The sequence below is a fragment of the Protopterus annectens genome, chromosome 2.part0, assembly GCF_019279795.1.
Source record: "Protopterus annectens isolate FY-2018-M chromosome 2.part0, PAN1.0, whole genome shotgun sequence".
Lineage (NCBI taxonomy): Eukaryota > Metazoa > Chordata > Ceratodontiformes > Protopteridae > Protopterus > Protopterus annectens.
This window is the reverse complement of record NC_056728.1, coordinates 1,376,129,408-1,376,143,697: the sequence shown is the minus strand read 5'-3', so window position 1 is coordinate 1,376,143,697 and position 14,290 is coordinate 1,376,129,408. Positions and strand designations below refer to the sequence as shown.

The following is a 14,290-nucleotide window of genomic DNA, read 5'->3' as shown; positions in this document are numbered from 1 at the left end:
ACATAAACTCCCCTGAGTCTGTCACCTCATATACAGACATGGATGAATCGGAAGGGTCCCTCTCTGAAGATGTTTCCTTTTCTGACATCCTTGAAATGCTCAGACAGAGGAGGGACTGGACTTCCCTAGCCCCTACCAAGGACGAGTCTGTATAACTGGACGCATTCGGTTCCCGACCTTCCATCTCCTGGGTATCTCCTCCTTTCGATCCACTCATATCTGTAGTGGCTCGAAAGGCTTGGTCAGCTCCAGATTCTGTGGAACCTACTCCGAGGAGACCAAACAAATTTATTACAGCCCCCTAGGACAAACAGTTCCTCTCCAAAGGTGTGCTCGTTGATGCCATGGTGGTAGTAGCAGCCACAATGAAAGAGTTAGTAGAAACCTCTTCATCTGTTCATCCTCCAAACAAAGAGTCTCGGACGATGGACAGATATGAAAAGCAAATGTTTGCTTCACCGACCTTTTCAAGGTGGTCCCTGAACTATCTATGCCATTTTACACGTCTTCAAAGGGATCTCCTGAAAGAGCTTGGAGATATACTTCAAGATCCTACAGCTGAGGGAGTACCAGCCAAATTAGCTTCTCAGCTTGAGACTCTTAATTCCATAGCCAACTCCTCCATGGGGCTGATTTCCTGTGCAGCCGATGGAGTGAGCAGAGCCGCATGGACAGGTGTGGCTCTCAGGAGACATGCTTGGATGCGGCTGTGTCAGTTTGCGGAACCTTTTCGATTGTCTTTCACCATTACTCCTTTTGATGGCTCCTTTCTCTTTGGGCCTCAGGTGAAAGACACGTTAGCCAGGTGTGAGCAGGAAGGCAAGACTCTCTCTGCCATGGGAGTTTATTTTTCCACCACTTCCAGACCTTATCCCAAGGGGCAGAAGAGCGGAAAGATGTGGTTCCGAAAATCCCAGGGACCCTTGCCTGACACACATGGTGATTTTTTCCCCCAGGTCCAGAGGGGGAAACAACAATAACAGACGCCACCCTCGCGGCAGAGGGGGACCGCAAAACCAGGGTGACAGAGAAACCTTCTCTGCCAAGCCCTTCCAGCATCCCTGAAGGGTTGTCTGACTGCTCACCTCTGGAGGCAGTCGGAGGAAGACTTTCGCTGTACCCAAAAGCCTGGCAAAATATAACAAGAGACAGATGGGTACTATCCATTATATCTGGTGGTTACAAAATTCCCTTCCATCAATCCCCCATAGAATCAAAAAAGCCCATCCTATATGTCCCACCCAATCTAAGGGATAAAGCAGTCACAGAAGTTTCAAGACTGCTAGAACAAAGAGCCATTCAAGAAGTCCCTGCAGACCAACTAGGATCCGGAACTTACTCAATATTCTTTTTAGTACCAAAGAAGACAGGGGACTGGAGACCAATACCGGATCTCAGCAGATTGAACAAATCTGTACAAAAAGAGAATTTCCGGATGGTGACACTGCAGTCCATTTTCCATTTTCTGTTTCAGATCAATTGGATGTGCTCGATAGATCTTCAGGACGCGTACTACCATATCAAGATGGACAGACGCTCCAGGAGATTTCTTCGCTTCCGGGTAGGGGCCAGTCCTTACCAGTTCAGAGCTCTGCTCTTTATTTTCACCTTAGCCCCCAGGGTGTTCACCAAGTGTATGGCAGTAGTCATGGCTCACGTGAGGCGTCAAGGTTCCAGGTGTTTCCCTATCTAGACGACTGGCTCCTGACTGCTACCACCAGGCATCAACTCTTCGAGGCACAGGATTATACAATCACATCATGCACTCAACTAGGCATTACAGTAAATTTTGAAAAGTCTGCCTTGTTGCCCTGTCAGTCTATCACATACATAAGAGCAGACTTAAACACAAAAGAAATGTTTGTAAGATTACCACAGAAAAGAGTTTCCACTATTTGTCCACAAGTGTTAATTCTAATGCAGAGCACAAGGATTAAAGTCAGATATGTCCTCCAAGCTCTTGGCTCCATGGCAGCTGCCATTCTTCTTGTCTCATTAGCGCGTTTCCACATGAGAATCCTTCAGTGGCTTCTTTTCACACCGTGGTCTTTCCAGGAGCTACCCATGTCTCACATGATCCTGATCACAGAAACATGCAAAAGGCATCTTTCTTGGTGGATGGTCTCCCCACTAGCAATTCAGGGCATACCTTTCATGCAACCCCCTCCGCTAGCCACAGTGACCATGGACGCCTCCGTGATAGGGTGGGGGGTGGCATTATCTAGGCAGGACAGTCCAAGGCACTTGGCAACCTCACGAGTACCATCTGCATATCAGTGTCCTAGAAATTAGAGCGGTACTCCTAGCATTGCAAGCTCTTCAAGATTCTCTTCTTTCCGGGACCATTGCATTCCAAACGGACAACATGTCAGTGGTGTGGTACATCAGCAAACAGGGCGGGACCAGGTCTTACCCCTTGTGTCGAGAAGCACTCACTGTGGCAGTGGGCGATTTCCTCCCAGTGTTGTCTGATAGCAACGCACATCCCTTGAAATCCAACGTCATAGCGGACAGGCTCAGCAGAGCTATCCTCATGCCTCACGATTGGTCTCTGAATCAGGATGTTGCGTATCTTATCTTCCGTAAATGGGGACAGCCTTGCTGCGACCTATTTGCCACTCCTCTCAACAACAAATGCAGCAGCTACTTCTCCCTACTTCCTCTTCCAGGTCATATACCCAGAGATGCTCTAGTCCACGATTGGCCTCAGGGACTCCTTTACGCTTTTCCCCTAATACCAAGACTCATTCAGAAAGCAAAATCGTTGGGTTGCAAAATGATCCTCATTGCCCCATATTGGCCTCGACAGATATGGTTCCCATTCCTGCACCTCCACCTTTTGGATCAACTGTAGATTATGGACCCGGTTCCAGATCTTCTGATTCATCAGTCAGGCGGGTTGCACCAATCCCTTCAAACTCTCCAGCTCACAGCTTGGTTTCTCCACTTCCAACCTTAGCTAGGCTTTCCAGTATCTCCCCAGCAGTCCATGATATTATTGATCTGAAGTAGTTGACTTCATTCATTCTGCACATATGGGTATGCGGATCCGATTCGGATCCGAGCCGGCAAAACTTTTTAAGCATCAGTTCCGAGCTCCAAGCTCCTCCCTTACCTATATTACATCACTTCCTCCTATCTAGCCCCAGATCTCGTTTGCCGCTCTAAGAGTCAGCATCGTGGTCTCTGAGCTCTAAGCAAGGTGGTAAGGTTTTTTGGTCTTTTTGTGATAGTTGAGTGTGAATACCTTTCCCTTTTTTTCCTCCCTTCATATTTGATCGTCGTGTTAGTTTAAAAAAAAAAAAAAAAAAAGTTAGTTATAAGTGTTTTTGTTTGTGATACTGGTTTCCCGCCTAGGCCCAATCCTTGTTTAAGTGCGTGTGTGAGTGGGCAGTTAGGGCTTTTACTGTCTCTACTATGGCTGAACAGCCTAAGGTTCTTTTTAAGAAGTGCACAGAGTGTGGTCACAAGCTCTCACCAGCCGATGACCACACTCTGTGTTCTGTGTTTAGAGGTCGCCCATCTGTCTGCATCCTGCGACATTTGTTCAGGCTTTAACCCTAGGGCTTTGAAGGATCGCCGGGCTAAGCTTGTGGCTAAGGGTCTGCTACCAGCTTCTGCCCTAGAGTGTGCCTCGGTTTCCTCCCCAGCCAGTGACACTGCAGGCAGGGACTCAACCTCCCGCCAGACCTGCTTCATCGGAGTCGTCCCAGAGATGTAGGTACAGAAGGGATAAGAAGAAGCGCCACAAGGAGAGGGACTGGCCCCGAAAAAGATCACCAGACGGGGAGTCTTTCTGCGGCCCCTCTACAAAGGCACCCAGGTCTCGTTCGTCTCGGCTTCGCTCTCCCCGTTTCTCGCTGGAGCAGACGGAGCCATTGGAGCTGAGGCACTCCCCTCAAATCCGGCCCAGACCCGAGTCTGTCGCTTTCTTCAGGTCGACTCTGAGTGTGTCCGACCTAGATATGGACAGGCTGATGAGGAGGTTCGTCCAGAACCAGATTCAGATGGGGGTCTTACCAGGGCCCTCTCCCATTGGAGAGGGTCCTCCTTCTTGAACTATGTTCCACCCTATTGCTCCTTCCCTGATCTGACCCGACGTTTTGGGATTCTCGTGTCCGAGACCTTTTGGAGCTGTTGGGTCGGCGTCGATGGTTCTCGTTTCCTCTATGCCGGCCGTCACCTTGAGTTCCTCTGATCCAATCTCTGATCCAGGAGACTCTCGGAGCCGTGGTCGGGGGATCATACCCGAGGGTCGAGATCTCGCTCTTTCGGATCCCATCCTCTGTGCCCGGACTACCCCTCCGTCAGCTCCGATCCCTGCTTTGGTGCCGGGGAGAGCCTCTTCCGTACGTTCTTCGGAGATGTGCTCTCCATCAGCATTCGGGGCATTGGAAAGGGTTCTCTCCCAGGGGTTGAGACCACTAACCCCAGGAATCATCTCTGTGTCACTGCTGGACAGAGGCACAACAAACTAATGGGCACAGTATTTTTTCATATAAGGGGTGGCGTAAGCCACAATAATTTGGGCTAGGCTTATAAATGCCTTAGGGCAGATAGCCTAGTATAAACCTATGAACCTATGAACCTATGCTCATCTACTCGGATCCTACCCAGACCCCTCTGATTTTGGATTCTGCTCCCATTACCCTGTCTCAGGGACATCCCGTGCCAAAGCAACCCCAGGTTGTTCCCCTTAGGGAACCCCCGGAGGCTTACGAATCCTCTCCAGAAATTCCCGCTGGAGAGGAACCTCGTAAGCGCAAATGTAAGAGGAGGCACTTGGACTCCCTTGAGTCCATTACCACTGATATGGACTTGGATGAAGGAGAGGGTTTCCCCATATCATCTAACGAGGATATTTCGTTTGGAGACATTATGGAGAATCCTCTGCCAAAGAGGAGGATGGTCAGCCCCCAAACCCTCTGCGTATGAGTCTGTATTCCTGGAGTCCTTTGGCGTGGGCCCATCTACTTCCTGGGTCTCCCCTCCAGTGGACCCTTTGGTGGACCTCATCACCACTAGGGCATGGAAGGATCCTGACACCATAGAGCCTATACCCAAAAGGCCGGACAAAATTCTTTCCCCGCCATCAGGCAGGCATGGCCCAAAGGAGCCCCGGTAGACGCTTTGGTGGTTGCAGCTGCCATAAAGAAGGAACTGGCACAGGAGAGTTCCTCGGTTCATCCACCAGACAAAGAGTCCAGGTCGATGGATTGTTTCGGGAAGCGCATGTACTAGTCAGCGATATTTTCTATTCGTACGCTGAATTACTTGGCACATGTTATCCGACTGCAGCGAGACCTTATATCGGAACTAACTGAGTCGCCCCCGGAGTCTCTGTCGCAACAGGACAAACAGTCTTTCACTGCGAAAATGACTACACTGAAATCGGTGACAAATTCCTCTATGCGTCTCCTCTCTTATGCTACTGAGGGAGCCACTAGAGCTCCTGGTACAGGCGTTGCCTTGATGCGTCACACCTGGATCAGGCTGTGTCAATTTGCGGACCCCTTTAAGGCATTCTTCATCAACGCCCCTTTCGATGGATCATCCCTCTTTGGGAAGACTGTACGTGACACACTAATTTAGAGTGAGAAGGACGGAAAGACTTTGTCAGCCATCGGAATCTGCTTCACTAACCCCTAGAGGTCCTATCCCAGGAACCAAAAGGGGCAAAAGAAGATGTGGTTCCAGAAATCACAGTCCTTTCATGACACTCAGGAATATTCATCCCCCAGAGGCAGAGGGGGACAAGACCGACGCCGTCCCGGAGGCAGAGGGGGTCCCAGAAACTTCGGGTCTAGGGAACCTTTTTCCGACAGACCCGCACAGCAACCCTGAGGTGTTGCCCGGCTGCTCTACTCTGGAGGCAGTCGGGGGGAAGATTTTCCTTACATCCAGCGGCATGGGAATCCATTACTGCAGACCACTGGGTGTTAAACATCATATCCAGAGGATATTCTGTCCCCTGCATTTCATGTTCCATGACTCCAGCCAGCACGCCTTTCAGATGTTCCACCCACTCGCAGGGAGGTTGCAGCCTTAGAGGTTTCGAAGCTGCTACAAAAACAAGCCATCGAGCCGGTCCCCCCAGATCATTCCGGATCAGGCATCTACTCCAGGATCTTTTTAGTGCCAAAGAAGACTGGGGACCTCAGGCCTATTCTGGACCTGTCTATCCTCAACCTGTCGGTAGAGAAACAAAAATTCCAGATGGTCATTCTACAGTCTATTCTACTGTTTCTGAGAGAATGCGACTGGATTTGCTCGTTAGACCTCCAGGACGCTTACTATCACATCAAGGTCCACAGGAGCTCCAGGAGATTTCTACGCTTCCGGCTAGGGGCCAGTCACTTTCAATTCTGAGCCTTACCCTTTGGTCTCACCACAGCCCCCAGGGTGTTCACCAAGGTTATGGCAGTCGTAGCGGCTCACTTGAGACTTCAGGGCATTCAGGTATTCCCCTACCCAGACGACTAGCTCTTCGCAGCATCCACCAAACGTCTCTTGTGTCAGGCCCTACACTACCTTCTCAGTCTGGCTCATAAGTTAGGCATCACGATCAATATCAACAAGCCTCACCTGCCTCCGATTCAGATCATAGACTTCATCGGGGCATGGTTGGATTCGATTCAGTCAAAGATTTTTCTCACCCCGGAAAGGATAGAAAATCTCAGACTCCATGTATCTGCTATCTTGGGTCACTCGGTAGTCACAGCAGCCGATGTTCTCAGGGCCCTGGGTTCAATGGCAGCCGCAGTCTCTATCCTCCCTCTTGCACTTCTTCACATGCGAGTCCTTCAGTGGAATCTAGCAGTTCAATGGTCCTGCTAGACCTTCTGATGAATTTCCACATCCGAATCAATCGGACATGCAGAACATCACTCCAGTGGTGGCTTCAATCAATGGACAGTTTCGTGGGGCGCAGCTTTCTAGCCCCTCTGGCTCAAGCCACGGTGACCACGGATGCTTCCCAGCTCGGGTGGGGTGGCACTTCCTGGGAAGAACAGTCCAGGGCATGTGGTCCCCTCCAGAGACCAAGCTACACATCATTGTCCTGGAGATGAGGGCAGTGCTTTTAGCATTGAGAGACTTCCACCCTGTCCTACCTCCAGTGATGGTAGCCATTCAATCAGACAACATGTCTGCACTCTGGTATATAAACAAACAAGGAGGGACCCGATCCTACCCCCTTTGTCACGAGGCCATAGGGTTTGGGAGTGGGCCATATCCACCAGCCGGTTTCTCATGCGCTAACATTCTAGCGGACAGTCGCAGCTGGGCAATCCTTCTGCCTGACAAGTGGTCTCTGAAACAATTGGCGGAGAGGATCTTTCGTGTTTGGGGTCAACCTTGCTGTGATCTTTGTATCTACTTCCAACGTGAAGTGCAGCAACTTCTTCGCTCTGATCCCCCCCTCCGGGGGATGTCCCCAGGGATGCTCTAGTCCATGCTTGGCCTCCCGGGCTACTGTATGCTTATCCCCCGTTACCACTTATTCCGAAGTTCCTTCAGAGAGCTTGCCGGCTGCAGTGCAAAGTCGTTCTCATAGCTCCCTTCCGGCCATGTCAAGTGTGGTTTCCCTTCCTATGGTCTCACCTGTTGGCTCCTCCATGGACTCTAGATCCATGCCCGGATCTGATCTCTCACCCATCGGGCTTGCCCCTGCCCAAGCTAGACAGTCTCAAGCTGATGGCGTGGCTGCTCCAGTTCCCATAATCATCAGGACTCCCGGACTTTCGTCCCCTGTTAAGAATATTCTAGTAGCTTCTCTTAAAGCCTCCACTAGGAAACTCTACAATAGCAAGTGGAGACGTTTTTGCGGTTGGGCCTCTCAGCGCAATCTGAACCCGTTTACAGCCCCTGTTCCGGTCATACTGGATTTTCTGCCCGATCTTTTTCGATCAGGCGCAAGTGCTTCTACCATCAAGGTTCAGCTGGCTGCCATCTCTAATTTTCATGTGGGTGAAAATAAGGTTGCTCTGGCTTCTGCCAAATTCTGTAAAGCTTTCCTGATGGGCACTTTTTTATTGCGACCACCAGTCAAAGAAACGGTGCCCCCTTAGGATGACTTTAGTCCTTCAGGCTTTGACCTCTCCCCCCTTCGAGTCAGCCGGTTCAGTTCCGATGAAGTTTTTGTCGTGGGAGATAGCTTCTTGGTCGCCATCACGTCAGCCAAGAGAGTTTCAGGCCTTATCCTCCTTGCACCCCTATTTGGTTTTCCACATGGATAGGCTTTCGCTGCATATGAACCCTTCCTTTCTTCTCAAGGTGTCCTCAGCAGCCAATATTAATCAGTTCATAAATTTGCCAGTCTTCTTCCCAAATTTCCAAAATAGAGGTGAACGTAAGCTTCATTTATTGGATGTTCATAGACAGCTTCGTTTTTACCTCCATAGGACTAAACCCTTCCGGAAGTCGGATCGATTGTCTCTTTTTCAAAACCATTTTTGGGCAAAGCAGTTTCGAAAGTGTCCTTAGCAAGGTGGGCCACTCTTTGTATTGCACAGGTTTATAAGGACAAAGGTTTATCTCCTCCTGCTGTATTGAAGGCTCATTCCAATAGAGCAGTGGCCACTTCTGCAGATTTATGGTCAAGAGTTCCGTTAGACGATATCTGTGCGGCAGCGACTTGGGCCATTTCGCACACATTCATCTCTCATTATAAGTTGGATCTTCTTTCTAGAGGGAGAGCATCCTTTGGCTCTGCGTTGCTCAGAAATATCCTTCCATAAGGGCCTCCCAGGAATACTAGTAGCTGGAGACTCTGTCCCATATGTGCAGAATGAATGAAGTCAGCTACTTTAGATAAAGAAGTTATGTTCTTATCATAACGTTCCATCTGAGTAGTAGACTTCATTCTTCTGCACCTTCCCTCCCTCCATCCCCCTCACTCTTCAGGTTTTTCCTGTTTAGGATTGTGGTTATGTTGCCACTTAGTGTCATCAAACTCGATCTGGGGCTAGATAGGAGGAAGTGATGTAAAATAGGTAAGGGAGGAGCTTGGAGCTCTGAGCTGATGCTTGAAAAGTTTTGCCGGCTCGGATCCGTATACCCATATGTGCAGAATAATGAAGTCTACTACTCGGATGATGGAACGTTATGGTAAGAGCATAACTTCTTATTTTCATCTTTTCAATAAAATAAATCGTTAGTGCAAGTTTTCATTATCTTTAGTTTGTTTCTGGCCCTTTTTTGCTCTCTGTCCACTTAGTTTACCTTCACTGTTAACTCTGCACCTAGTAGTTCTGAAAAGCCGTCTCTGGAATCCCGGTTCTGACACCATGTCACTCATCTCGTCAGGATAAAACTGATGAATGTTTGTGGGTTGTGTTCAAGCAGCTTTATTATGTACAAACACATCAGGATTGAGGCTTAGTAATTTTAACTTAGATAAACTTATAAATAAACTGACAATCTTTCTCATACATGTTCACACTCTGGCTGGACTCTCAAAATAGCACTGAAACTTGCATATGCTTGCTATTTATACACACTGTGGCTGCACTCTCAAAAATAGCACTGAAACTAGCACATGCTTGCTATTTATATGAACGTGTTGTCCTTGGAAATGCTTATTAAATGTGCAACACACATACATATTCTACAGTGAGATACCTCTAAAGTTAGTTCAGAGAGAGAGAGAGAGAACCTCCCATCAAAAAGAATCTGCATGTTTTAAATCGGGTTACTGATCTTTTGTTGCTTTACAGACTGGACACTAGGGAAAGCTGACTTCCTGTAAAAAGGACACAATGTGTGGTAACCTTTTTGATAAGGTAATTTAGGTTGGTGCAGAGTGCTCCACCTTTTGACTCTGTTGGACTGAGGTCCTGGGAAAGGGACAAAGGAGTTCAACTTTGCCAGGCGGATCACCATAGAGCTCTGTCAGACCAGAATGGCGGATGTCTACCTGTGCTAATTTTCTATGGATAGTTGTTTGTACTAAAACAATGATCCCTATATTTATGCATTAGCTACTATGGTGAACATGATAATACAAGTGTATTTTTGTTGCAGCTAAGTGAAACGTTTAGACATACTGCCCAATGGCTGCATACAAGTTAGAGGAAACCAATCTGTGGACAATGAATTTGGAGTGATCATCAGACCAGCTCTAGTCCATCAGACATAAGTGGAGGAACCATGAGGGCCAGTCAACAAAGTTTTGGGCATTATTATGCAGACAATAGTCTACAGGGATATGGAGATCATATTTCCTTTCTTTTGAGTGTTGGTAAGATCATATCTGAATATTGCAGGGAATTCTTGAGATCATACAAGAAAACGATTGTGAAACTTCTGGAAAGCATGCCAAGGAAGGCACTCAAGGCTATCAGTCAGTGTACAGGGAAAGGAGTGTGAATAGTGTCTAGAACTGTTGAACTTGTATTCATTAGACTGAGGGAGGTGAAAAAGGATGAGATATGGTCATAGAATATGCTACACGGGGAAACTAAAGGGGTAAAACCTGAGACATAAAGACAGAGAGATGAAGGGGCAATTGAATGTAGTTGAAGGCTACTTACTTTAATCTGAATTTGAGAGAGTATTCACTGAGACATTTAGGTCCTTGATAGAGACCACTTGAGTGGATAATGTGTTTTTTATCTACTGGAGCCTTAACTTGAAGGGATTTCAGCAATACAAGGTGGTAGAAAGCTGCAATTTTATATCAGATGCACCCAGATAGGCAGACTGGATGGACAGACTGCCTCCTTTTGATGTGTTTTGTCATCTGTTCACTATTGCCATCCCTTGTATGACAGTCTTTACTTTTTAGATCTGTGCATTTCTGTATTGAAGTACAGATCACTCTTCTTGGCCATTTCACATGGCCAATCCTTCTGATTTAGGAGCAACAGGTTATAGTAATTGACATGTCCCAATAATGCTTTCTCACTGCTCACTAGCCTACAGCCTGTGAACTAGAATAGACCAGAAAAAGGAGGAAGGACTATATACCATGTTTATTTCACGATACAAACCAATATATGGTTACATTAATTAATTAATTAATTAATTAATTAATTCATTCATTCATTCATTCATTCATTTATTACTACCTTACTAATCCAGTTCAGAGTTCCTGGTGAGCTGGAGCCTATTCCTGTTCTTAGTGGGTGTAAGACTGCAACTAATCCTGGACAGGTTGCCATACCATTACAGGAGAGAGAGAGACACACACACACAAACAGAAATGACATGCATGCCTATGGGCAGTTTGAGGGATTGCCAGTTCACTTATGCTGCTTTTTTGGCATGTGGGAGGAAAATGAGCCACTGGCAAAAAACACACTAACAATGGTAAGATAATGCAGACTTCTCAGAAGGCACCATATCCGTATTATTGAAAAATTGGATGAATACTGTTGTCTTGTGACTCCCTTCCGTGGTAAAGAAATGAAGCCCTGACTATGCCCCAGATAATTCTTGTATGAAGAGTAACACAGGCAGTGGAAGGAGTTGGATAGAGGCAATGAGAGTGAACACCTGGTATCAGCTTACCCATCGTGAGTGTGATAGAAAGGTGATTTTTGCTTGCTGCTTGGGTAATACCTGGAGGGAAGACTAGGTATAGTGTGCACAGAGCACAAGTCTGCAGAACACACACTGCTGTGGGTTTAGGAATTATTCTGTGGGCGAAAGCATCCATGCTTCCCAATGTTGTCAGCACCACTGAGGCTATAGTGAGCCACCAAAGGATTAGAAGCTGTAAAAGGACTAGAGGATAGTTGGTCAGGTTGGGCAGACTCGCCTGTTCTCTCCACTTGGCTCTCATCTCTCCTGAAAATAAAAAGGCTAAGTTACTCCAGACAGGGTACAAATAGGATGTAAGGCTCTTGCTTCATCTAGAAAGCGCCTGGTTTCTGCCTCGAGAGAGGAGTGAATGGATTAGTAGGGGAAAGGAAAGAGAGCTATTGGGCAAGATCCAGGAAGTACTTTTAATGATAATGTTTATGTATGGGACACTAGACTGTGTTTAGTGAAAATTACACGCATTAAAGTCAGAGGCTCCCACATTAGCTTTTTCTCCTCATTGGTCTCTACAGTGCTGTTTACGTTTTTGTATAATGTTTTTAGACTGTTGCTTTAAACCTTGTCATGGCAAATCTTGCATTTACTATTGAAGTTGCTGAATATTAATACTACATTTTTTTTTTTTTTTAAATTCAGGCAATGTTGTTTGATGATAAAGGTCAGCGGCTGGACTGTGTCTATGTTAAGACTAATGAGGTACTATTCTCTACTTGCTGAAAAATAAAAGCTCAATTGTTTTGGCTATACAGTTTGCCTTTGCAGCTTGATTGGAATTGTAAAAATTTAAATGAAATTATGGAAATTCTTGATAAATATGCAAGGTTATGAGGAAAAAAAATAGCTTGAATGTGTGAATCTTAGAATATTACTTACATTATAAACATTGCAGTGACATGGTAATTTTTGCTGTTAATTCCCAATGTATTTTTTTCAGGTTTTTATCTCTTAAAATCTATTTCTAGGTATAGACTTAGGTTGTTGACTTTTTTCTTATGACAGTCTCTTGTTCTTAATTGCGCCTAATATGATTTTTATCTGTCCTATTCATACCGTGCTACGACTAATCCTGACTGAGTGACTTTGGAGCAGAATTTCCGAATCTATGTACTGCACCCCATTATAAGGCACCTATGTCATGTTTTCTTACCCACCTCCCATCATCTGTCTGGAGAAGATGAGCTTTGCAGCAGCAACCTTGCTGAAGTCACCATTGCCGAGGATCAGATGGTGAAATTAAGAGGAATGCATGACTGACCTTTCTCAGCTTCCCAGAGAATAATTTTTCCAAGTTTTTTCCAGTGGAGGTTTAACGGGCAGTGACAGGGCCCATCTCCCTGCTTGAACATATAACTTGCCTTCTCCCTAACTGTCCCTTTGCTCCCTCCTGATTTGCCAGCCACTAGTGTGTGATGGTCATGGGAGGCTGCTCTGCATGAGAGAAGTGAACACAGGAATGAGAGCTGAGGGATTAATGACCATTATATATACTGGAATATTGGACTAAATTTTATTTTGTATATGATTTACTTTCTGCTCCTCCTGATGGTAGATAAGTGTAGTACAGTATCAGCCCTAATGTAGGTGCTTGCATCATCACACCCACGTCATTGCGAGAGTGTGGTGCACCCCTTGGCTAGGTGGATGTGTTTTCTTACTTGCCCATTTTTTCTTCTTTTGACTTCTGGCTGACTACCAGATGTGGAACAGTGGGCATTAGCTGCTTCTCTCTTCTAAGATGGACACGTTAGTGACCACTGCTCACTTTCAGCCTTCCCTGACTCACTAATACAGTACCTGGACCTGCTACTTGGACACAGATTGTTGAGGTTCTGGTGAGGGCTTAATTTGTATCACATTTGTACCTCCAAGCCAGGTGAGCAGTGAAGTCTTTATCCAGTTAATTTGTAGTACACAGTTTGTCCCTTTTCCTTGGACACAAAGCATGACCAGACAAAGTCTCCAGTTATCAAAAGTTTCCCCTTTGCCAGTACAGCACCACATTTTACCCTAAGAGGAACAAGCTTGAGGTACTTAGTCTGTCCTTCCATGGCTAGTCCTTTAGTAGTGAACATGCAGTCATGAGCTTTTGTTGCCAAAGTCAGAGGTAGAAATCTGGATGTATATTTTCCATATTGGTTTTTGCTAAGGTGAGTATTTCTAATGTCATCACTTTGCCACCAAACACATGTATGCAACACACTGTACACTAGAACATAATTAACAAGACACACACACACACACACACACACACACACACACACACACACACACACACACACACATTTACTTTTATCCTGAAACTGTACTGCCCAATACTCCACAATGCATACATTTTAATACAGTTGTGATCATTTTCTTTGGTTGTGATCTTAATCCTTCCTCTTATTTGAAATTCATTAGGTTGGGTGGCTAATGAAGTGTGGCCTAGGAGGGATGTCCGCCCCATGCCTTAGGCAGAGATTCCACCGGACTGTCCAGTCCTTTACAGTTCATCAGTCACTTCATGCCCCAGCCTGCATCAAAACTATAAGAGGCCATGCCTACCACCATTGCTGTTTCTCCCTCCTAAGAAAATGCACCCATCCTCCTTTGACTGTGCTGTCAAGTGCTTAAGTTGCTAATTTAATGCTGGGTACCTAGGTTTTGTAGTCTGGTCTAAATACTAAACAACCTGCCAGTATTATACTAAAAAAAACTAAGAAACAAATATAAATGTTTTGTCCATACAAAAGTAATCAACCGAGCA

The 14,290-nt window shown here is 46.3% G+C and overlaps 1 protein-coding gene across 1 annotated transcript in view; it reads left to right on the top strand.

Moving 5' to 3' along the window:
• ZGRF1 (zinc finger GRF-type containing 1) overlaps window positions 1-14,290 on the top strand; it is a 2,981,513-nt gene that overhangs the window by 377,105 nt on the left and 2,590,118 nt on the right. The window contains 1 exon segment of the mRNA XM_044061551.1: window positions 12,181-12,240. Coding sequence (XP_043917486.1) covers window positions 12,181-12,240 — 60 coding nt within the window.